Below are 20,401 nucleotides of genomic sequence, written 5' to 3'. Positions count from 1 at the left end.
GAAAGCATGCAAAACAATGCATTGCCTTGTTTCTTGATACATATGTAATTATGTTATAAAAACATACATGGCAATGATAAGATTCAAATTCAGGATAATGACTACCTGTGGGAATCAGCAGAAGAGATAGGCTTGTGAAAGGGAGCCTACTGAGATCAATTGCATCTATATTATTTTATTTTTTAAAAAGGCTGAGGCAAGTAAATATAAAATGTTGAGCTTTTTTTAGTTAAATGGTGGGTATAGTTAGGTTAGGCTGTTCTGTGTACTTTTCTGTTAATTATGTGTATTAACAATTTATATTTTTGTAAGAATTTTGTTACATTTTAACCAATGAACCTATCATAAATTCATTTGTTAACTCATACCTGGATTCTTAGAAGTGCTTGCTATTCTACAGATTTGTCCTCAAGAATAAAACTATGTGGTGAGAGTTTGGATTCCTAGTTAATTGTCAATATTTTTTTAAATCTATTTTAGAATGATAATACTAGCTACCATTTATTCAGTGCTGACTCTGTGCCAGACACTCTTATAAGCACTTTACATATGATATTTAATTCCTTAACCCTGTGAAATAAATATTATCCATATTTTCCAGTGAGGAAGTAGGCTTTGAAAAAATAAGTAGTTTCTTCAAGGTCACATAGCTAATAAGTAGTAGAGTCAGAATTGGAACCTGGGGAGTTGACTCCAAAGCCTATACTCTTAAACTGCTATACTGTACAAAGCTTTTCCATTATCTATAGCTATAAAAATTCTATAATTAGGGCTTACTGAAAGGGGAGGAGGACAAACATGTCTGCTGCATATGATAATTTCTAGCAGTTTGAAGAGACCCAAGCATCTAATCACATTTTTAATCCTCTCTCCCATCCACTCTATTCATACTTCTTTCCTGTTGTTATTGTTGAAACCTTAGTATCCATTCTGTAAAATATACAATGGACTGCAATTTCTGGTGTTATGTTATAGAAATTCTTAGTTTAGAAGACAGTTGAGGCCGGGCGTGGTGGCTCACGCCTGTAATCCTAGCACTCTGGGAGGCCGAGCTGGGAGGATCACTCGAGGTCAGGAGTTCGAGACCAGCCTGAGCAAGAGTGAGACCCTATCTCTACTAAAAATAGAAAGAAATGATCTGGACAGCTAAAAATATATAGCAAAAAGTTAGCCGGGCATGGTGGCACATGCCTGTAGTCCCAGCTACTCTGGAGGCTGAGGCAGAAGGATCGGTTGAGCCCAGGAATTTGAGGTTGCTGTGAGCTAGGCTGACGCCACAGCACTCTAGCTGAGGCACCAGAGCGAGACTCTGTCTCAAAAAAAAAAAAAGACAGTTGAAGGTGTTAAAATTGGGAAATGAACTAGGATCCAGTTCTCAGGTCTGGTTTCTGATCTGGTGTTGCTACTATTCAATCTTATCTTTAAAAACAATCTGAAAAACAACATTAAGGGTAATTAATACATAACCATCATTTGTTCTTTAATTCCCTCCTACTTCCTTCTACTATGCTCCTCCACTAGATGTCCTTCCTCTTCCTCTTTCTAGATTCACCCTTTATGGAAAAGAGCTCTTGCTAGAATATCGAGCACCATTTTCATAATAGCTTTGTACCTGGGATAAGGCACAGGATAAAAAAGAGTTGCAACCCTATTCCTCCTGCTAAAATCAAGATACCCACTCTCTTTTTACTCAGGAATGATTGAAACCAGTAGATTCTACTCTTTTAGACCTAGTCACTAGAATTTAGTTTATTAATGATTAGTGATATTAATGATGGTATAATTTTTTGGCAGTTTGGTTTAAATTGCTGTTTAATTGTTTTATGAAACTGTAACAATGAATTTTAAATGATATAAACTGTTACCTCTGGTTTACAGAATAAGAAAGTAAAAGTCTACCACCAAGAAAAAACTAAGAAAGTAGATGTCTGGCATCAGTATTCTAAATGTTTACACCTTACCTAGTTGTAGATATCTATATTCTTCATTGTTCAGGTTAAACTTTGTTTTCCAGACCCAAAAGTCTGACCACTTTTATGGCTGTGTTTCTTAGTAATACTGTACTAGAATCCTTTAATGAGAGGTATCATAACATATAAGGATCCTATTACTCATCAGAAAGCATACTTGAGAATATTGGTATTCTATTAACATTATAATTGTCAGAATTTTTGTTTAGAGGTTTTAAAAGAAATATATAATTGTGCTGGCCTAGACATGCACATAATTTAATCTTTCTGTGTTTATAGTGGTAGATCATTTATGTTTTACTTTGGTGAAAGATGATTTATGTTTTACTTTCTTTATTTTCTAAGGAACTGGCATTTGATCCATATGAATCGTATGCTCGAGATATTTTACGACCTGGTTTTCATGATCATTTCCTTAGTCAGTTATCAAAGCCTGGGGCAGCACTTTATTTGCAGGTATAGTAATTTTTAAATCAAGACGTACAATGTCTGAAAAGTAAACTTTAAAAAAAATTAAATCACTTTCTTTTCTAGTCAATAGGCGAAGGTTTCAAAGAAGCTGTTCAGTATGTTTTGCCCAGGCTACTTCTAGCCCCTGTTTACCACTGTCTACATTACTTTGAACTTTTAAAGGTAAGAAAACTCTTATTGCTATTTATAAAATATTCAAGCATGATGAATTATTTTTACTACTTCATTTGTAAATTATTATGTTAGTACCAATGCACATTAGTGTTTATCCATTTCCTTTTTTCAGTTAAGAAGCAAGTGTAAATAAATATGCAAAAGAGTGTAGTGTTCAGTTTTAGTAGTGAATTTTAAAGCAGTTGTTAGAATTTTTATTTCGTGCCCTTTTTGTTTACATGGCCAATTCTTTGAAAACAAGAATTGGGAATTTACGAATCCCATTCTCCATTTGGGGACCCCAGTAGATTCAGGGACTCAGCTAAGGGGCCCAGTGTAAGGATAAGGCCAAAGTAATGGGAAAGGTTAGTTCACCTAATTTTCATAGCTCAACTATCTCTATTAAACTGATTATCATTACTTTAGAAAGAGTGAATTTGTATAATCCCAATAAAAATTCTCCATTTGATCATAGTTCAAAATATTGAGAAGCACTTACTGAAAGGAAAGGGTTTTATCTTTTTTTTTCTTTTCCTATTATCCACTGAAGTTAACTAAGGAAAAGGGAAACTTAGTCTGTATAAAATAATTCAGTGCTGTAGCTCAAAGTGGTACTCTACTTACCTTTACTGAACTAGCCCTGTAAAGACCAAACAAGACATTCATTAATATCGTTATTATTTCTTTAGCTTTTAAATGAATGTTTGTTTCATCAAAGAAAAATTCTGATTAGTATCGTGGTTCTTTTATGGAGAATGTATTACTAGAAATCACAATTTATAGTTTGTAGGAGCAGATGATGAAATGGACTCTATAATGAATCAATAAATAGAAAACCTGAGTTTAGTAAACTGAAGGAACTCTCATCCCTACATTTTCCTTCCATTTTCCAAGTTCTCTTTGAATTGCACTGTAGTAATTTGGACTTCAGTTAGATTTCTCAAGTAGGAATGTTTGCATTGGAAAAGAACTAAGGGAATTAAAAGGTAATTTTAATCACTAATCAGAATTACAAAGCTCTTAGCAATCCATTCCAAATTGCAAACAGCATACCATTTAAGGTCTTTGGTAATATAGGATGATTACCTTAAGAGGATAATTAAGAGAGGAAACATTGGTATATAAAATAATTCTTTATACAAAATTCATTATGACTAGCTATAATTATAATGGGACATTTACAAACAGTTTTGTTATACAGAATCTTTCTTGGTAATGGTTTCTGTAACAGTGGGTATTTTACCTGAACCTATAATGAAATTCTGAAAGATTCAAAAGCCATATGAAATATCAAAGCAGTTATTAATTTATAAGAGTAAGAAGCTTTGATGAAACTTTAGAAAGCTATAAAACCCAATCCTCTTAATAATAAAAGAGAAATTAACTATTTACTCCCCCCAACCCCCAAGTGCAGGCAATTACAATTTTTAAACTTGGAACTCATGGTAATAGAATTTTTATTTTATAAGTGCATCATTCAGCAATTTAAGGTTTCTACTGATTTAAGCATATGTATCCCTGGTTCATATTACTGCCTAAGTTACATTTTAAAATTAGCAATATATTGGGCAGAAAACTTTGCCTAGTTAATCCACAGACTGTGATCATTCTTTTTTATTATGCATTCCCTCAACAATAATGTACTGTTTATACTTATTTTTAACTTGTATTTGTTACTAGGTTGTGTGATGATTTTCATCAAGCAATATTTTCAAAGTATGTTCTATGAGATGCTAGTCTCATGAGACACTTTCTAAATAAAGTTGGGTGGGATGTTCAGTGATCAAATATGTTTAGGGAACATTGCACCCTTAATTATACTACCAGAAATTTTCAGTGTATATTAGGATATTAAAAGTTTTGTAAAAATGGGCAATAAAGCAATCTAATTATTTTCTAAGATTTCCTAAATCAGTTAGACCGTGGAGCTCTTTTAAAATTTAATGTATTTATGGATATTACTTAGGGAAAGTATCATAGGAATTTCCTCCATCAGACGAACTGAAACACCTTTCAGTTCTTAAGAGCCTAAGATTTTTTTCCAGCTACATGATCCTTACTAGTTCTATTTTTTTTTTCTGGGTACTGCTGTTACCCCAAGGTACCAGTCTGAACTTGATAATTCTGGACTCAGCTATGATTGCATAAAACTGAGGCAGCGGGAGGCTGCAAAACCCTAAGATATCAGTGGCAATTGGAAACGAGCCATAATTGATCTATGGAGTGGAGTGGCTCTCAGAAGCTCACTAGACTAGAAAGAAGTCTGACATTTCTTCTCTGGTTCTAGCTCAGTAGCCTACTAGCTGCGTGACCTGGGACAAGTTATTTCACCTTTTGGAGCCCTACTTTCCTCACTTGTGAAATGCTTTTCTCACTGGGTGGTTCTGTCAACCGTGATAATGTGTGTAAAAGTATTTTATACATAGTACAAATATAAATATTGAGTATATTCATCACTAGAGATTTTTCTTCTTGGAGATATCTTAAATTTATAGTAACATTTTACTCCTTTCTTCCCTCACCATTTCCCCCTCTCCCTGTCTACCCAAATCTGTACTTTTTCCTGTATTCCGTGTCTTTGTTGAATAGCTCAGATCCTTCACCAGAAGCCACAGCACCATCCTTGATTTTTCTCTCTCCCTTATTAGCAGATTCTCACAATTTGACTCCAGAAATGACTCTGGAATCCAGCCTGTTTTGTTCACTGTCACTGACACTGCCTTAGTCCAGGCCCTTAGCATTTCTTACCCAGACCACCACAGCACCTTCCTTACATGGTGTTCGAACCTCCTGGAAGACCTAGTTTGAAAAATGCAGTTGGCTCCCTATCATCTATGACACAAAGTCTAAATTCTTTAGCCTCACTGCAGCTCTCTCTCCAGCTTCATCTCTTAATACTTTGATCCTACCTACCTTATGTTTTAGTCATAAAGAATTTCTTAGCAGCACTGGATATGCTGCTAATTTGTTTTGGGTTCATTTACACGTCCTTTTTCCCCCCATTTATCTGGAATAATTCTTCTCCCCTTTCATCTGGGAAATTCAAAGAATTTGTTCAAATATTGGTTCTTCTAACAAGCTTCCTTTGGTTCCCCAGACTGCTCCTTTCACTGAGCTCCTTACTTTCTTCACACCTCTTTATAGAACTTGTTCCATTTTTATTGTCTACCTTGTCATTAGACTGTGTGCTCCATGAAGAATGGAACTGAGCCCTATGTATCTTTGAATTTTCATGCCTAGCATAGTGTCTGGCATTTAGGCATTCAATAAATGTTTGTTAAAAAATGAATGGCAGATAGGCTCAGTGGCTCAAGTCTGTGATCCCAGCTATTTGGGAGGCTGAGGCAAGAGGATCCCTCGAAGCCAGGAGTTTGCAATCAGCCTGGGCAGCATAGCAAGAACCCCATTTCTATAAACAAAATTTTAAAAATTAGGCATGGTGGTATGTGCCTATAGTTCTAACTACTCGGGAGGCTGAGCAGGAGGATCACTTGAGCCCAGGAGTTTGATGCTGCAGTGAGCTATGATTGTGCCACTACACTCCAGCCTGAGCAACAGAGCAAGACTCGGTCTCTAAAAAAAAAGCCAAGCAAAAAAATATGTTTTCCTTAAAATTCCTATTTATTTTGGAAACTTAGGTTGCCGTAAACTTTACAAATTTGAAAGATAAAAGTTTAGCTATAAGACTTTTGAACTTATAGAAACAGTAAAATGGTGGTTACCAAAGGCTAGGGGTTGGGGAGTTAGGGAGATACTGGTCAAAGGACACAAAATTTCAGTTAAATAGGAAGAATAAGTTCAAGAGGTCTATTGTACATCATGGTAACCATGGTTAATAACAATGTATTGTATACTTGAAAATTGCTGAGAGAGTAGATTTTAAGTATTCTTACCACAAAAAATAGATAAGTATGTGAGGTAATGCATATGTTAAATACCTTGATTTAGCCAAGATCCTGTCGTATACCATAAATATACATTTTTACTTGTCAATTAAAAAATTTTTTAAAATAGTATAATACTTGAAACTGAAAAAATACTGTTTCTTTCATCAAAGTTAGCAGTCAAGTCTTTGGACCCTTTAACTTGAAAACTTAATTTTTTATGAAGTAAAAAAAAACTTCCTTTGTGCCTTTTTGTATACTACATTGCTTCAAGACTGTGATTTTTCTCTGTGAAGTTTAATTTGCTTTATTAAACATAGACTTGTTTCTTGGGGCTAAGTAAATATGTTGACCAGTATTTTGAAGGTTAGCAAATCAGTACACATTTGGCTCAACAAAAATATTAACTTATAAGGCCAGGCACAGTGGCTAACATCTGTAATCCTAGCACTTTGGGAACCAAGGTGGGGCGATCACTTGGGGCCAAGAGTTTGAGAGCAGCCTAAGCAACATAAAGAGACTCTGTCTTTCCAAAAAAAATACAAAAATTAGTCAGTCGTTGTGGCACGTGCCTATGGTCCCAGCTACTCAGGAGGCTGAGGCAGGAGGATTGCTTGAGCCCAGGAGTTTGAGGTTGCAGTGAGTTATGATGATGCTGCAGCACTCTAGCCTGGGCAACAGGGCAAGACCCTGCCTCAAGGGAAAAAAAAAATTAACTTCTTCTTTATTCCTTAGACATATGATTTTATCTCCCCAAGGTATACCCGGACAAACATTAGGAAAAAATCATCCAGGCTGACTTTGAACTAATTAAATTATTCCTTAGAGAATTACCTAGTCTCTTTCTACTATGGTAGGTCCATGTAACCTAGGGGAAAGTAAGTTTTCTTCTTTTAAAAATCAGGTTGAAATCTATATTGTTATGTATACATTGGTGTATTAGCTTCTAAGGCTGCCATAGCAAAATACCACAAACTGAGTGGCTTAAAAACAACAGAAATTTATTCTTTCACAGTTCTGGAGGGTAGAAGTCCACAATCAGGGTGTGGGCAGGGGCATGCTTTCTCTAAAGGCTCTAAAGAAGAATCCTTGCTGCCTCTTTTCCTAGGTTCTGGTGCATCCCAGCAATCCTTGGCATTCCTTGGCTTGTAGACGCCATCACTCCAATCTTTGCCTCCATCTTCACATCAAGTTCTTGACAGTTTTACATTCTTCTCTGTGTGTTTGCATCCAAATCTTCCTTCCCTTTCTTTTATAAAGACACCAACCACATCAGTGGATTCAGGGCTCACCCTAATCCTGGATGACCTCATCTCAACATGATAACATCTGCAAAGATCCTATTTCCAAATAAGATCACATTTGTAGGTACCAGAGTTTAGGACTTTTAATGTTTTTTTTTGGGGGGGGGGCGGGGTTGGGGGGGGACACAGTTCAACCCATAACAATTAGTTTTTGGCATATTATAAAAATTATATTTATTTTTATTTTTCTGATTCTTCAGTGTATACACTGGCTTTCTTAAACAAAATTTTTTTTGCATTAGGCCAGTTAAATTATTTCATCCTGATCTTAGATTTTTAAAATTTAATTTTAGTTCCATAAAAATCTAATGAAAAGCCAACAACTACATTATTTTTCAAATAGATGAATTATAGGCAGGTAAAACTCATGGGAATATAAAATTACTAACTTAATTATCTGAATAAAACTAGGTGTATATAATTGGGGTTGGGGTTGGTTATATTATGTATGCTTTCTTTTAAAAAACTAATTGAAAATTTAACACTTAAAATCTCTATACCTTTCTTAGGTTTCATTGGCAATAAAAAGTACAAAATTAGCAAAATAATTGAGAGAAAACATGTTCAGGTTTAATTTTTAGTACATCATAACAAACATGTATTTTTAGGTAAGATTAAATGAAGAACCAATAGAATAAATTTTGCAGTTGATGTTAATTTATCACATTGCCTTTGGTTTGAAGTTTTTCCACAGTTTGGAAGCTGTGGAAAGTATAAAACATCTTCTACTCTAGATAATTTTTTATCTACTTTTCCTTCATGCTCTTCATGTGGTTTATTTTAATAACTATGTACACTTCAACCCATTTTTTTATATAGCCAATGAGCTAATGTCTTAATACCAACAATAAAGATTTAGAAAACATAGCTTCTCTCTGAGTATAATAAAAATAAGCCCAACAGAGGTTTTCTCTAGTGTCCGTTCCCTTGAACCAGTTTTCTAAATTTAGAAATTCTTATCCAGAGTCCATGGGCTCCAAGCATTTGAGCTAAATGGTATCTGATCTGACCACAGATGTTGAATGTCTAAACATAGGATAATGCCATTGTAAATAAATAGCTATTACTCCAATTTTTAATTTTAACTGCTATGAGCAGCATTTATAGCTGGTAATTTTTTCTCTAACAACAGAGAGATGGTTTTAAGAAATTTTATTTCCAAAAATGAGATTATCCTAACATTTTTAGGGTTGATTTCCTATTTAAGGTTTCAGACTTAAAATCTCATTTTAGTTAAGAATTTCATCTTCTCCATCCATACCTTTTAGATGTGCTGCTACCATAGAAGAATAATTAAATTTATTTGAATGTCATTGACTTTCTTTCCCTCAGCCTTTAATGGAATGTTTAAGTGATGACATGGCAAAAAATCAGGAGCATAAGGCTTGAGTTACTCAGCAGCTGGTTAATTATTAGTTCTGGAATAATTGGGATAATATTCTATACATTTGCTAAGAAGGCTGGTAGATCAAGTTTACTCTTTAACTGTATTTTCCATGTTGTAATCTGCTTTAGTGTCTCACCAAACAGTCTACAAATGACTACTCCAAAATCAAAACATGAAGCTCATGTTGCTTGTGTTCTCACATTTTATGATGAGCTCTTTATGTATATACAATATTTAAGATAAAGATCTTTCTTTTTATATCCCAAATCTTAGGCAACTATAATGTATATTTGTTGACTGTATATTTTGTCATCCTTGTGCATTGCAGTTTACCTGTTTTAATGAAATAGGTTTTAATGAATAATTTCTATTTAGGTTTTTCAAAGTCATTTCAGTTATTTGGGTGCTATCGTGAAAAGGTCACTGGATGAGAGTCAGGATCTTGGGCTCTGATCCTGTCTATGCCATTAAGTAAATGGTAGTTCCTTCATTTTATATAATGTCATGTTGGAGAAAATTAATTTCTAGAAATAAAAATATATGAATTAAAGTATTCCTTTTTTAAACAAAGGGAAGCCATTATATGTGAATGAATTAATATAAAATGCATCAGGTACAATTTATTTTTTATGTATAAAACAATCTTAAGTTTTATTCTCCTGAATACCATTGTATTCATTGTATCCTTTTCCTCTGACATTGCCTTAAATTTAATCCCATTTATCTCCAAGGGTTTTCTTTGTACATGCAATACACTATATTGACTACTGACCTTCTACGTATTTCTAAGGGACCAAAAAAAGTCACTGGTAAAAGTGGCTTCTTTCTTGTGAAAAGATAAATTTTGTCATCTCTATAGAGCATGAGTTTTCACTGTTGCTTTAGAATATGATTCCTTAGATGAGTTTAAATACAATCTCATATATGATAATACATTATAATGTAAGGACTTGATAATTTTTTAAACTATCTAGATAAACTGCATTTGTAAAATTTAATTGTTGCTATTGACAATGTTATTAAATAGCCACCCATGAAAGGCATAGTATTGAATATCACTTTGGTAACAAAAGGATGCTCTTTTGTTGAGTCTCATTTACATACTAAGTGCTCCTGCTTTGTCTCTGTAGCAACAATAAGCCACCCCTTTGATGGTAGTTAGCTTGAATTATTCCACACCAGTGCCCAGTTCAAATCAGCTATGTTGGTAAAAAGAAGCAAAGAATGCTTATAAGAAAGGTCATTTATTATGCTGAAATTTTTTTAAATGCTTGCCTAATGTTATGAAGGTAAAAATGACACTTTAAAATTATTTAATCAGGAAAGTTTTATGAGTTTGAAATATACTTTGGGTTTGTGGTTTTAAAAATATTAACAATATTTTTGAGATACTAATATGTAATGTGCTACAGTTAAATGGCAGATAAATGACTCAGAAACTTGAAACATTTTTAGAATAGAAAATCAAAAGTTATGTCCAAATGGATTTTTCTTTTCTAATTCTTTTTATGTGTACTAGAATTGTGTATTTTGTATGCCATTAGTTATGTTTACCTGAATTAATAATATAAAAATAAAAATTATCAAGTACAAAATATCAAGGGCTCAATATTGTCCCACCTATTAATATTAATGTTAATTCTTTAAGACTGAAAAATTGCCTTGTATCTTATTGACTTGAATATGTCTTGACTTTACTTTTATAATTAAATTCTGAAACAACTCATTGAAATGGTTCATTCTTCAGTGGTACTTTCATTAAATTTGCCTTTTCTCAATGTCTGTAACTTTCAGTGTTAGAGTATCTGCTGCCTTTAAAGCCTAAACTCAATGGTAACATTTTATTTGTCTCCAAAAATTCTGTCCTATGTGTGAGAGGCAAATAGTTTAGAATTATAGGAATGAAAAGTACTTTGAAAGATTACCTGCAATCCAGCCTTCAGAGTACCAGTAATGTTCATTAAATAAAAACCTAGTATCTCTCTTTATGAATACCTGGTCATTGGCTTTCTTTAATCTAGCTGGCCATAGTGAAGACCAATGCTACAAATAAAAGGTATTAATATTTGAGTATTTTTTTAATGTATGTATTTTTAAAGTCTTTTATCCTTTGGAAAATATCTTTTCTTTATTACCCTTTTTAGGTTAGGAATTATCATGAATAGATTTTTCTTTCACGTAACATAATTTCGTGAATATTTTTCTAAAAATGCATATTATCTTCTAGTGGAAAGTATGATGAGTTTTTAATAATGAATGTAGGAAATTTAGACAATGAAAGCTAAGAATTAAATAGATATTACAATACGGTATTTATTACTTCTGGAATATTTGAACATTAAAGTATTTTAAGTAAATAACTTTTATAAAAACGTTTTAGGACACTGAGTAAAAAATCTGTTTACTTTTCACAGGTTACAAGATGTGTCTATGTATGTGTGCATGTGTATAACTAATTTTTATCAATTGAAGCAGAAAGGAATGTGTTGTTGACCTTTAAGGAATACCTCTCAAGAATATAAAATCCTTAAAGTACTAATATACTAATGAATAATGAAGCTCATTGAAAAGTAAACTGCTTTATAAATTATTGTGAATATTTTATGGTTTTATTTCTCAAGTCTTTTCCTTTATGGTAGAGAGTAGGTGGACTTAAATAGTTGCATGAAAGCTCTATTGATAAAATGTTATTTCTAACTTTTCCTTTTTGGTAGCCAGAAACTGGTTTAGAAGATTTAGAAGACACTGATGCATTATCACTCATACCTCTGTTAACTGCTTGCTTGAATTATACCCACTTTATGTATTGATAACTTAGTGTTTGTTAAGTACAGTCTGTCATAAATAGATATTTGCCACTAATAGAAAATGTGTTTGAGTTTCATAAATATGTCTAGTGCTGGCTTTATTCAAAATCTTAACGTGGATACTGACAAAGTTCTTCGTGACATTAATGTTAATTCTGTGGTAAAATTTCAAAGAAAACAATTTACACTTATATTGTGTTAACATTTAAAAAGTACTTTGATTTTTAATAACAACCCCATAAAGTAGGCAAGGCAGGCTTTTATTAGCCTCATTTTGGCAAATGGAAAAAGTGAGGCTCAGAGATCAAGTAACTCTCCCCAAGTTGAGTCAAAATTTGACCCTAGGTTTTGTGTTTGAGATTCCTCTCCACTATAATGCATCCTTCTCTGTATATTTGTCTTCCTTATCCTCCTAGTACCTTACAATGATAATATCGGGATCAGAAACCTAAGAGCAAATTCCAAACTTAGAAAACTCATCTATGTGCCTAGTGGTGTGCTAAATCCTATGATGGTTAAATACAGTTTATGCTCCTCATTTCTTCAGTAACAGGCAACTGGAGAAACTGTATATATTACTGCCTATCACAAAGTGTGACCCATCTTTTAACACTGCTACTTGTGTGTTTTTTTCTTAACGTGGAAAACTTGGTTGCCTTTTAATACAGATAGTAATACACAAAAAAGAAAAACACTTTTGAAGAGAATAATATATTTTATAACACATATAAAATTTTATTGTGCTAGAAAGAGTTGAATGTTATTTTTATCCTTAAATAAAACAAGGTTATTATTATTTTGTCCAAAACTGTTCTACTGGTTCAAAATTTGTCATTTTTGGCTTTACAGCAGTTAGAAGAAAAAAGTGAAGATCAAGAAGACAAGGAATGTTTAAAACAAGCAATAACAGCTTTGCTTAATGTGCAGAGTGGTATGGAAAAAATATGTTCTAAAAGTCTTGCAAAACGAAGACTGAGGTGAATATTTTCACTTTTTAAAATATCTTCCTTTTTACCCTGAATATTGTGGTATAAATTCAGGGATCCCAGTTCCCTCCTCAAGTAAACAATGAAGAAAATAGTTTTAGTGACAAGCCTGGTCTTTCAGAGGAAGTGACATCAAAGCCAAGAGAATTGTTATTGTTTGAAAAACCTTTCATATTTGTGCATTTTCCTTGCATACTCCCAGACAAGACCTCCTCAGAATCAACTGGTAAGCTAAAGGAGAGATAGAGTAAAATGTATTGGGTAGATTTATGTCAGCATCATTGTTCTGTCAAAGTAAAATTAGTAGTGTCCCTTATTTTAGGGATTTTTTAACTTGAGGCATTAATTTAGATAACATTGCTTCCACTTTCCTAATTATAATATGTGCTACATGTTTTTAGCTTCGGGTCTTGTCTATTTAAACACTTCTAAATAATTTATTTTAATCTTTTAAATTAGTTTTTTCAGTATATTGGGCTACTTTTTAATATTTGTCATTCTAAATATTTAGTAGCCAAGGTAGAAATAATCATTCTGTAGCTGAATTTATAGGGTAGAATTTTGTTAGTAGTCAATGTTCCTTTTAAAGCACTGAAAAAAATTTTCTCTTCTGTGTTGCTTTAATTTCCAAAATTGTGTGATTCTGTAACACTAATATATTTGGGGAATTGGTGAAAACCTTATCAGTATGACTTTTAAAAATGTACTTTTACACTATCCCTTATCTACATGAACTCTAGAGTCTCTGCCATCTGTGTACTAATAATGTCTTTCCTTTACCCCAGTGAATCTGCATGTCGGTTTTACAGTCAGCAAATGAAGGGGAAACAACTAGCAATCAAGAAAATGAACGAGATCCAGAAGAATATTGACGGTTGGGAGGGAAAAGACATTGGACAGTGTTGCAATGAGTTTATAATGGAAGGAACTCTTACACGGGTAGGAGCCAAACATGAGAGACACATATTTCTCTTTGATGGCTTAATGATTTGCTGTAAATCAAATCATGGGCAGCCAAGACTTCCTGGTGCTAGCAATGCAGAATATCGTCTTAAAGAAAAGTTTTTTATGCGAAAGGTACAAATTAATGATAAAGATGACACCAATGAATACAAGCATGCTTTTGAAATAATTTTAAAAGATGAAAATAGTGTTATATTTTCTGCCAAGTCAGCTGAAGAGAAAAACAACTGGATGGCAGCATTGATATCTTTACAGTACCGGAGTACACTGGAAAGGATGCTTGATGTAACAATGCTACAGGAAGAGAAGGAGGAGCAGATGCGGTTGCCTAGTGCTGATGTTTATAGATTTGCAGAGCCTGACTCTGAAGAGAATATTATATTTGAAGAGAACATGCAGCCCAAAGCTGGAATTCCAATTATCAAAGCAGGAACTGTTATTAAACTTATAGAGAGGCTTACATACCATATGTATGCAGGTAAGAAATATGAAATTGTCTGTCACTTTTCTTTTCCTGCTTCAAGCTAATTTTCTTTGCTGCATGGATTATTGTGCCTAAAATAGAAAACAAACTAACAACCAAAGAAAGACCTCTGTAGTATCAGAGTTCATTTTCTCTGACTAAAAATACCACTTTGTATTTCTTTGAAATTTTATGTATTCTACCATATTTTACATAATTTTTAACCTTATAATCAGAGTTATAAATGAGAAAAATGAGGTCACTTGGCTAAATTTACCCAGTTAAAAACAACAGAAACAAAACTAAAATTAGTAATAAATCATCATTATTGGAGTCTAAAAAGTTTTTTACTCCTTTATCTCTTTCCATTACTGATATTTTAAAATAAGTAAAAATTTTAACATGAATCCATCACCAAAATTGTCCTGATAACAGAAATATACGTAGCATTGCTTTTTCTTAATTTCCATTCCTAAACCTATTAAGTGTAGCAATCTCAGAAGCCAGGGATTCTAATTTTATTATAATTTTTCACTTAGAAACTTCCGTAGTCAGTATATTCATTTTACTGACACAAAAATTTAATAAATAAACTAAAGCACAGGAATTTTAAATAACTTTTATTGTCATCTTTTTTTACATATCAAAGATGTTTTTGAGAGGTACAATTTTTAGTAATTAATATGACCTACCAATTTAGTTGATCTTTATCAAACTTCTGTATATTCTATATGAGCTAGACCAGTGGTCCCCAACCTTTTTGGCACCAGGGACGGGTTTCATGGAAGACAATTTTCCACAGGATTGGAGGAAGAGATGGGGAAGTGGCAGAGCTCTGCGGCCCAGTCCCTAACAGGCCACGGACTGGTACTGGGGGTTGAGGATTGCAGATCTAGACCTACAACTATAAAAATGTTTTGTTAAATTACCCAAAATTAGTGGTTGCAAAAGAACTTATTTCTTTGCTATTTAAAAAGGTATTTTTAAGGTTCCAGTTGCTCTTTTTGCCACATTATGCTGGTCCTTAGAGGATTTGTAGACTTTTTATAATATAAACATTCTAAACTGTTTATCATTTCATCCTGAATACCTTTGTTTTGGGTTCTTAGACTGTTTAGAGTAAAATTAATCCTTAGATTTTTATCTGTATAAGGCAGAAGTTTTAATTTTTTTTTTTCCTGTAGAGCATCCTAAGTGGCAACCGCTGAAGACGACTTACTAGTGTTTACTGTCACAAGTCAGTAATACTTGTGTTGGAACCTTTTCAAACTCCAAAATTTTTAATTAATTGCATTTATACAACTTGATTGTTAATGATAAAATTTTTCTTTGAGTTGCTGTATTTCATGGAATTAATTTATGGTTATTAATGAGCAGTTGCAGGACTACAATTAAGTATTTGTTTTCTGAGGAACTGTGCCTTTTATTTTTTGAATGAGGACACTTTAAAACAAGTTTAACTTGAACAAGCTGATCGTTTTTCTGTAGTCTTGACAGTCTTCTTTCCTTAATGTGCACAATGCTAGCTAAAGTCTATAGACATAGTGCTCTTGTCATGGTGTTTGAATAGTTATTTCTGATAGTTGCTCTCTTTTATATCAATTTTTAGCTTTTGAATAGAATACTAATAATATTTTGAATGCTTTTACTTATAAAACACTTAAATTTCAAGATTTATAGAACTTTGCCAAAGTTAAGTATATTGAAATTTAAATCAATAATTATTTTTTAAAAAGTTAAAGTTTTAAAAAAATTCCTTCCAGCAATTTCTTGAGAAATAAAATGCAATGTTGGTTTTATTAGTGTTGTGGCTAAGTTTTCTGAAATTTTTCTTTTCTCTGTTCTTTTCAAATGTAATTGAATTTTTTATTTTATGTCATAAATATATTACTGGAGAAACTGAAATCTACAAGCAGATTTCATGAGTTGTGGTTTATAGTACACACAAATTAGTGTTATTATTAGTTTATTTGGGCTATTCTGTGTGGTCTGTTACTGAACTTATTACTGGCAATATAGAAGGTGTTTTTAATAGACCATCTATGAACTTGTGAAACATGAAAGCAGCTATTTTTAAGGTCCCTTCCAGCTGAAATGGACTTTGAGTCCTTACTACAATGGTAACAGATCAAGGTACCATTTGCTTTAAGAACTATTGGTCTTCCCTTCTCCTCTAACCTACCTTTCTTCAGCCTCCCCAAAGAAAAATGGGAGTTTTGGTTTGGCTAGTTGGTTAGTAGGTTTATTTATTGGAGAACATACAGTACAGATTGTGGCTTACACTGAAATTTAACTTGCATATTTTTATTATATAGAATTATAATAAAAGACATTGGATATAATACATGATAAAATCTAATAACTAATAAGACACCACTTCAGACATCTTTTAGGTACTTATAGCTTGGTCAGACATTGTCATAAAAAACAGAAAGAAACTGATTTAACCCTACTTAATTCAGATGTCACTGTTGCTTCCCCCAATTTTATCCCTCAAATGTTTTAACAGTAATGTATAAAATGGAGCTATAGATCTCTAGTGCTAGAAGAGATGGCCAAGCCCTCACTTTGTAAACAAAAAACCCCAAACTCCTGAAGGTTATATGATTTGCCAGAAGTCATATTACCACTTAATTATAGAACAAGGATTAAAAATTAGGTTTCTTAACTCACTAGAGTATACTTTCCACTATGTTAAACTGACTCACATAAGGTGATTTTTTGTGTGTGACTAGAATGTGATATAATTTTTAATTATATGTGTTAAATAATAAAAATAAGGGGAATTAGTACCTTGGTTTGAACTGCCAATAATATAAGTGGCATGTTTATTTCTGGGTTGGGCAAACACAGGTCTACTAAAAAGACATAGAATAATATTTTTTTTCTTATTGAAATAGGTAATAGGTAAGTTCTGACTATAGATAGACTTTCATAGCAATGCATAGATTTTAGTGCATACTTAGATATTGGTCATCATTTTATTTTTTGACAAAATGGTCACTAGTGTCTTGGAGTAGTTTGCTCTGTAAAAGGAAAGCTTTCTGAAAAGAAAAATTTAAACTTAGGTGCATTAGAAAGTGGTTAATTTGCTTAAAAGATTGCAACAGAATCTTATGTGGAATCTAATTTATAGTTTGTCTCTCAGATCCAGTATTTTTGGACATATAGTAATTCGCTAACTACGTCAGAACTTTGGGATTTATCCCAAATGCTGAGGAGGAAATTACCCAGTTGGACAGACCATTTTAAATCTAGCAATGATATGAAGAGACTATTTCCTTATCTAAAGTAAGAAAGCACAAAGCAATGTGTACAAAGAAAAGGAGAGTAGGAATTTCACCTCTGTTACAGCTGTCATAGGCAATAAAATGCAAATTAATTATTGGACCTAAAACAATGGGTAGAGAAATGGTTGCTGATGGTATGTCCAGTTTGGTAGTCTATTTGTAAAAAATTAGGTGACCTTGAGGTAAGGATAATAATTTAGAACTGAAAATTTATGGATAATAAAAACTTTGCATGTTGAAGTGTGGCAAGAAAGTATTTCCCATGCCTGCTGAATTTCTCTTTTACAGAAGATGGTATTGAAAAAACTTCTTAAGCCAGAAGATATTTTTCTTTAAAGTGTTTACTCCTGTTTTATGCCTTCATATAGAAAATGCTCAAAATTCTGCATTAGATTTGAGTTTGTGTCCTACATAAGCTCGGTTTGGGTGTTTTAACTTTTTTTAATCTTTTGAACAGTTTTTGATCTACAGTTCAGTGCTGTTCTATTTTTAAACTCTGATTTTTTTTAAAAAATTGTGCGTCAGCATAGCGTCTGTTTCCTTTTTTAAGGAATTCAGGACTGATTGTTTATAAATCCTTGTTGAGAAGCTTATTGTTTCTTGTAGCTTTTTAAATGGCTGTATTAAAGGGAGAATTATCACATGAACAGACATCCTGATTACAGTGTTTCACTATGGTGGTTGGGGGAAGGGTGTTCTTTACATAAATAACTTTATGTAATATTTCACAAATCCCATTGACCTTGCCAAATAAAATGTCAAGTGTCAATCAAAATAGGTACATAAGAAAAAAGGATTGGATTTATCACCTCAAGTCTAATGCTATATTCTGAATACTAATGTAGGTATGATTCTGAGTTCTTAAGATTTTGAAGAATTGTGCAGTAAAATATCAATGGTTTTATAGTGAGGGAGACAGGGGCAGCTATAAGGGCAGCAGAAAATAATAACTACGGCCTGTGGTTAAAATAACCTGGACCTAGCCCAGGGACTTGATGGCAGACTTGGCAGGTGTCTTTGTAAAAAGCTGGGATGGCTGTGGGGGGGTGGGAAGCAGAGCAGCTGGCAAACATGGTAGAAATCTTAGTGCAGGGATTTGAGAGTCAAGTAGGAGAGTAAAGTTACCTATGATAAGGGGGAAAAAACTGTAGAAAAAGCTTTTGTTGTTGCTCATATTGAAATCCATTAAGGGGTCATGTTCGAGAAAGAACTTTGTAGAATTAATTCCACAAGCAAATGATAAACAGAAAAGTAGAATATCAAAATAGGCTATTTTTAAATTCTCTCTACAATTACTTGTTCATGCTTATGTCTTAAAGCCAAACCCAGACTGGCTTTTGTATTTTTATGTGTTTGCCTTCCATCTGTCTCTGAAACATGTTTTTAGAATATAGGTAGGTAACTGCTGCTCCAGTATAAAATAGAGGCAGTATAAAACTTAGCTTTTATCATTGTGTGATAAATGGAAGTAGGTACTTTGTTTCTTTACAAAATTATACAACCTGTCCTTATTGATGGGTGGTTTTTAATATCAAATTATCTTAGCCCTTTATATCATCAATAAGATACAGGTGTCTAGTGGTTAGTGTGACATGGTATATGTTACAGTCATTGAAATGGAGAAATCAATGCAATAGAAGTAAAAATAGCTCCTGGAATATGTATGCTTTCCTATGTAGAATTTCAAATATAGATACTATGTTCTCTCAATATAAGTTTTTCATTGATTAGCAATTTTTCATTGCTTTAGACTAAAAATGGAGTCTGTATGAATTAATACAAGCTTGGGAATATAGATAGCCTTTAAGATATTTTTTGAAAGTACTTAAATTTTTGCCAAATTTTCTTGGTTTATTTTTAGTTTCTGCTGTTTTTTTTTCTTTTTGGCAAGACTGCTCTTACTTCCAATCAAGCTAAAAGCAACTTAAACTTGAGTCACTCTAGAACTTAATACAACAGTGATGATTGTGGGAGTGTTTATTTCACTGCCAGCTCCAGAAACTCTTCTGAATACAGTGTACAAAGAAGGTCCAGCTGCTACTTCCTAAAATCTGGAAGAAGGCTTATCGAGAGTTACAGGTTCACAATTAGACTGCCCATTTTTCAGTGACTCTCTGGTGCCTTTAACCAAGATTAGCAGTTACAGCTATATTCTGAATTAATCATTTATGTAAATTTCTGTAGTGATTATATAACTCAAGGACTAATTTTTTTTTATTATACATATTTTTTTATTTCAGCATATTATGGGGGTACAAATGTCTAGGTTATATATATTGCCCTTGCCCCACCCGAGTCAGAGCTTCAAGCGTGCAGGACTAATTCTTTATATTTATATCTTACAGCTGTGGAAACTTTAAGGATTCCTTTAATCCAGGAAGGTTATATGATATGGTAGAAAAGATCACCAAATCCGGAATCACATGATCTAGGTTCTAGTTCCATCTCTGCCACTCTACTGTGTGAGCCTGGATAAGTGTTAGTTACTTCTTTCACCTGCCCTACTCACCTCACAGAAATCATATAGAACAAATTATGTGAAAGCTCTTTGAGAACATTACATAGCAGACATCAGGAATTGGTGTGATCCCATTTGACTGATGTGGCACTGAGGTACATCATGACTTTCCCAGCATTATCATCAGTTACTAAAGTACTGAAATGGACAGAAATTTTGACTTAAGAAGATGAAAAGTCCATTTTAAAATTGTTTGCCTGTAAAA

The 20,401-nt window shown here is 33.0% G+C and overlaps 1 protein-coding gene across 4 annotated transcripts in view; it reads left to right on the top strand.

Annotated features, from left to right (window-relative positions):
• The window catches only part of SOS1 (SOS Ras/Rac guanine nucleotide exchange factor 1), a 124,822-nt gene that overhangs the window by 70,166 nt on the left and 34,255 nt on the right, over positions 1-20,401 (top strand). For all 4 annotated transcript variants that reach the window (XM_045549445.1, XM_045549444.1, XM_045549443.1 and 1 more), the window contains 4 exons: positions 2,316-2,426; positions 2,505-2,603; positions 12,826-12,953; positions 13,748-14,403. In XM_045549445.1, coding sequence (XP_045405401.1) covers positions 2,316-2,426; positions 2,505-2,603; positions 12,826-12,953; positions 13,748-14,403 — 994 coding nt within the window. The remainder of the gene's footprint in view (positions 1-2,315; positions 2,427-2,504; positions 2,604-12,825; positions 12,954-13,747; positions 14,404-20,401) is intronic.

Source organism: Lemur catta, chromosome 4 (assembly GCF_020740605.2).
Source record: "Lemur catta isolate mLemCat1 chromosome 4, mLemCat1.pri, whole genome shotgun sequence".
NCBI lineage: Eukaryota > Metazoa > Chordata > Mammalia > Primates > Lemuridae > Lemur > Lemur catta.
This window is presented reverse-complemented; position numbering and strand designations above follow the sequence as displayed.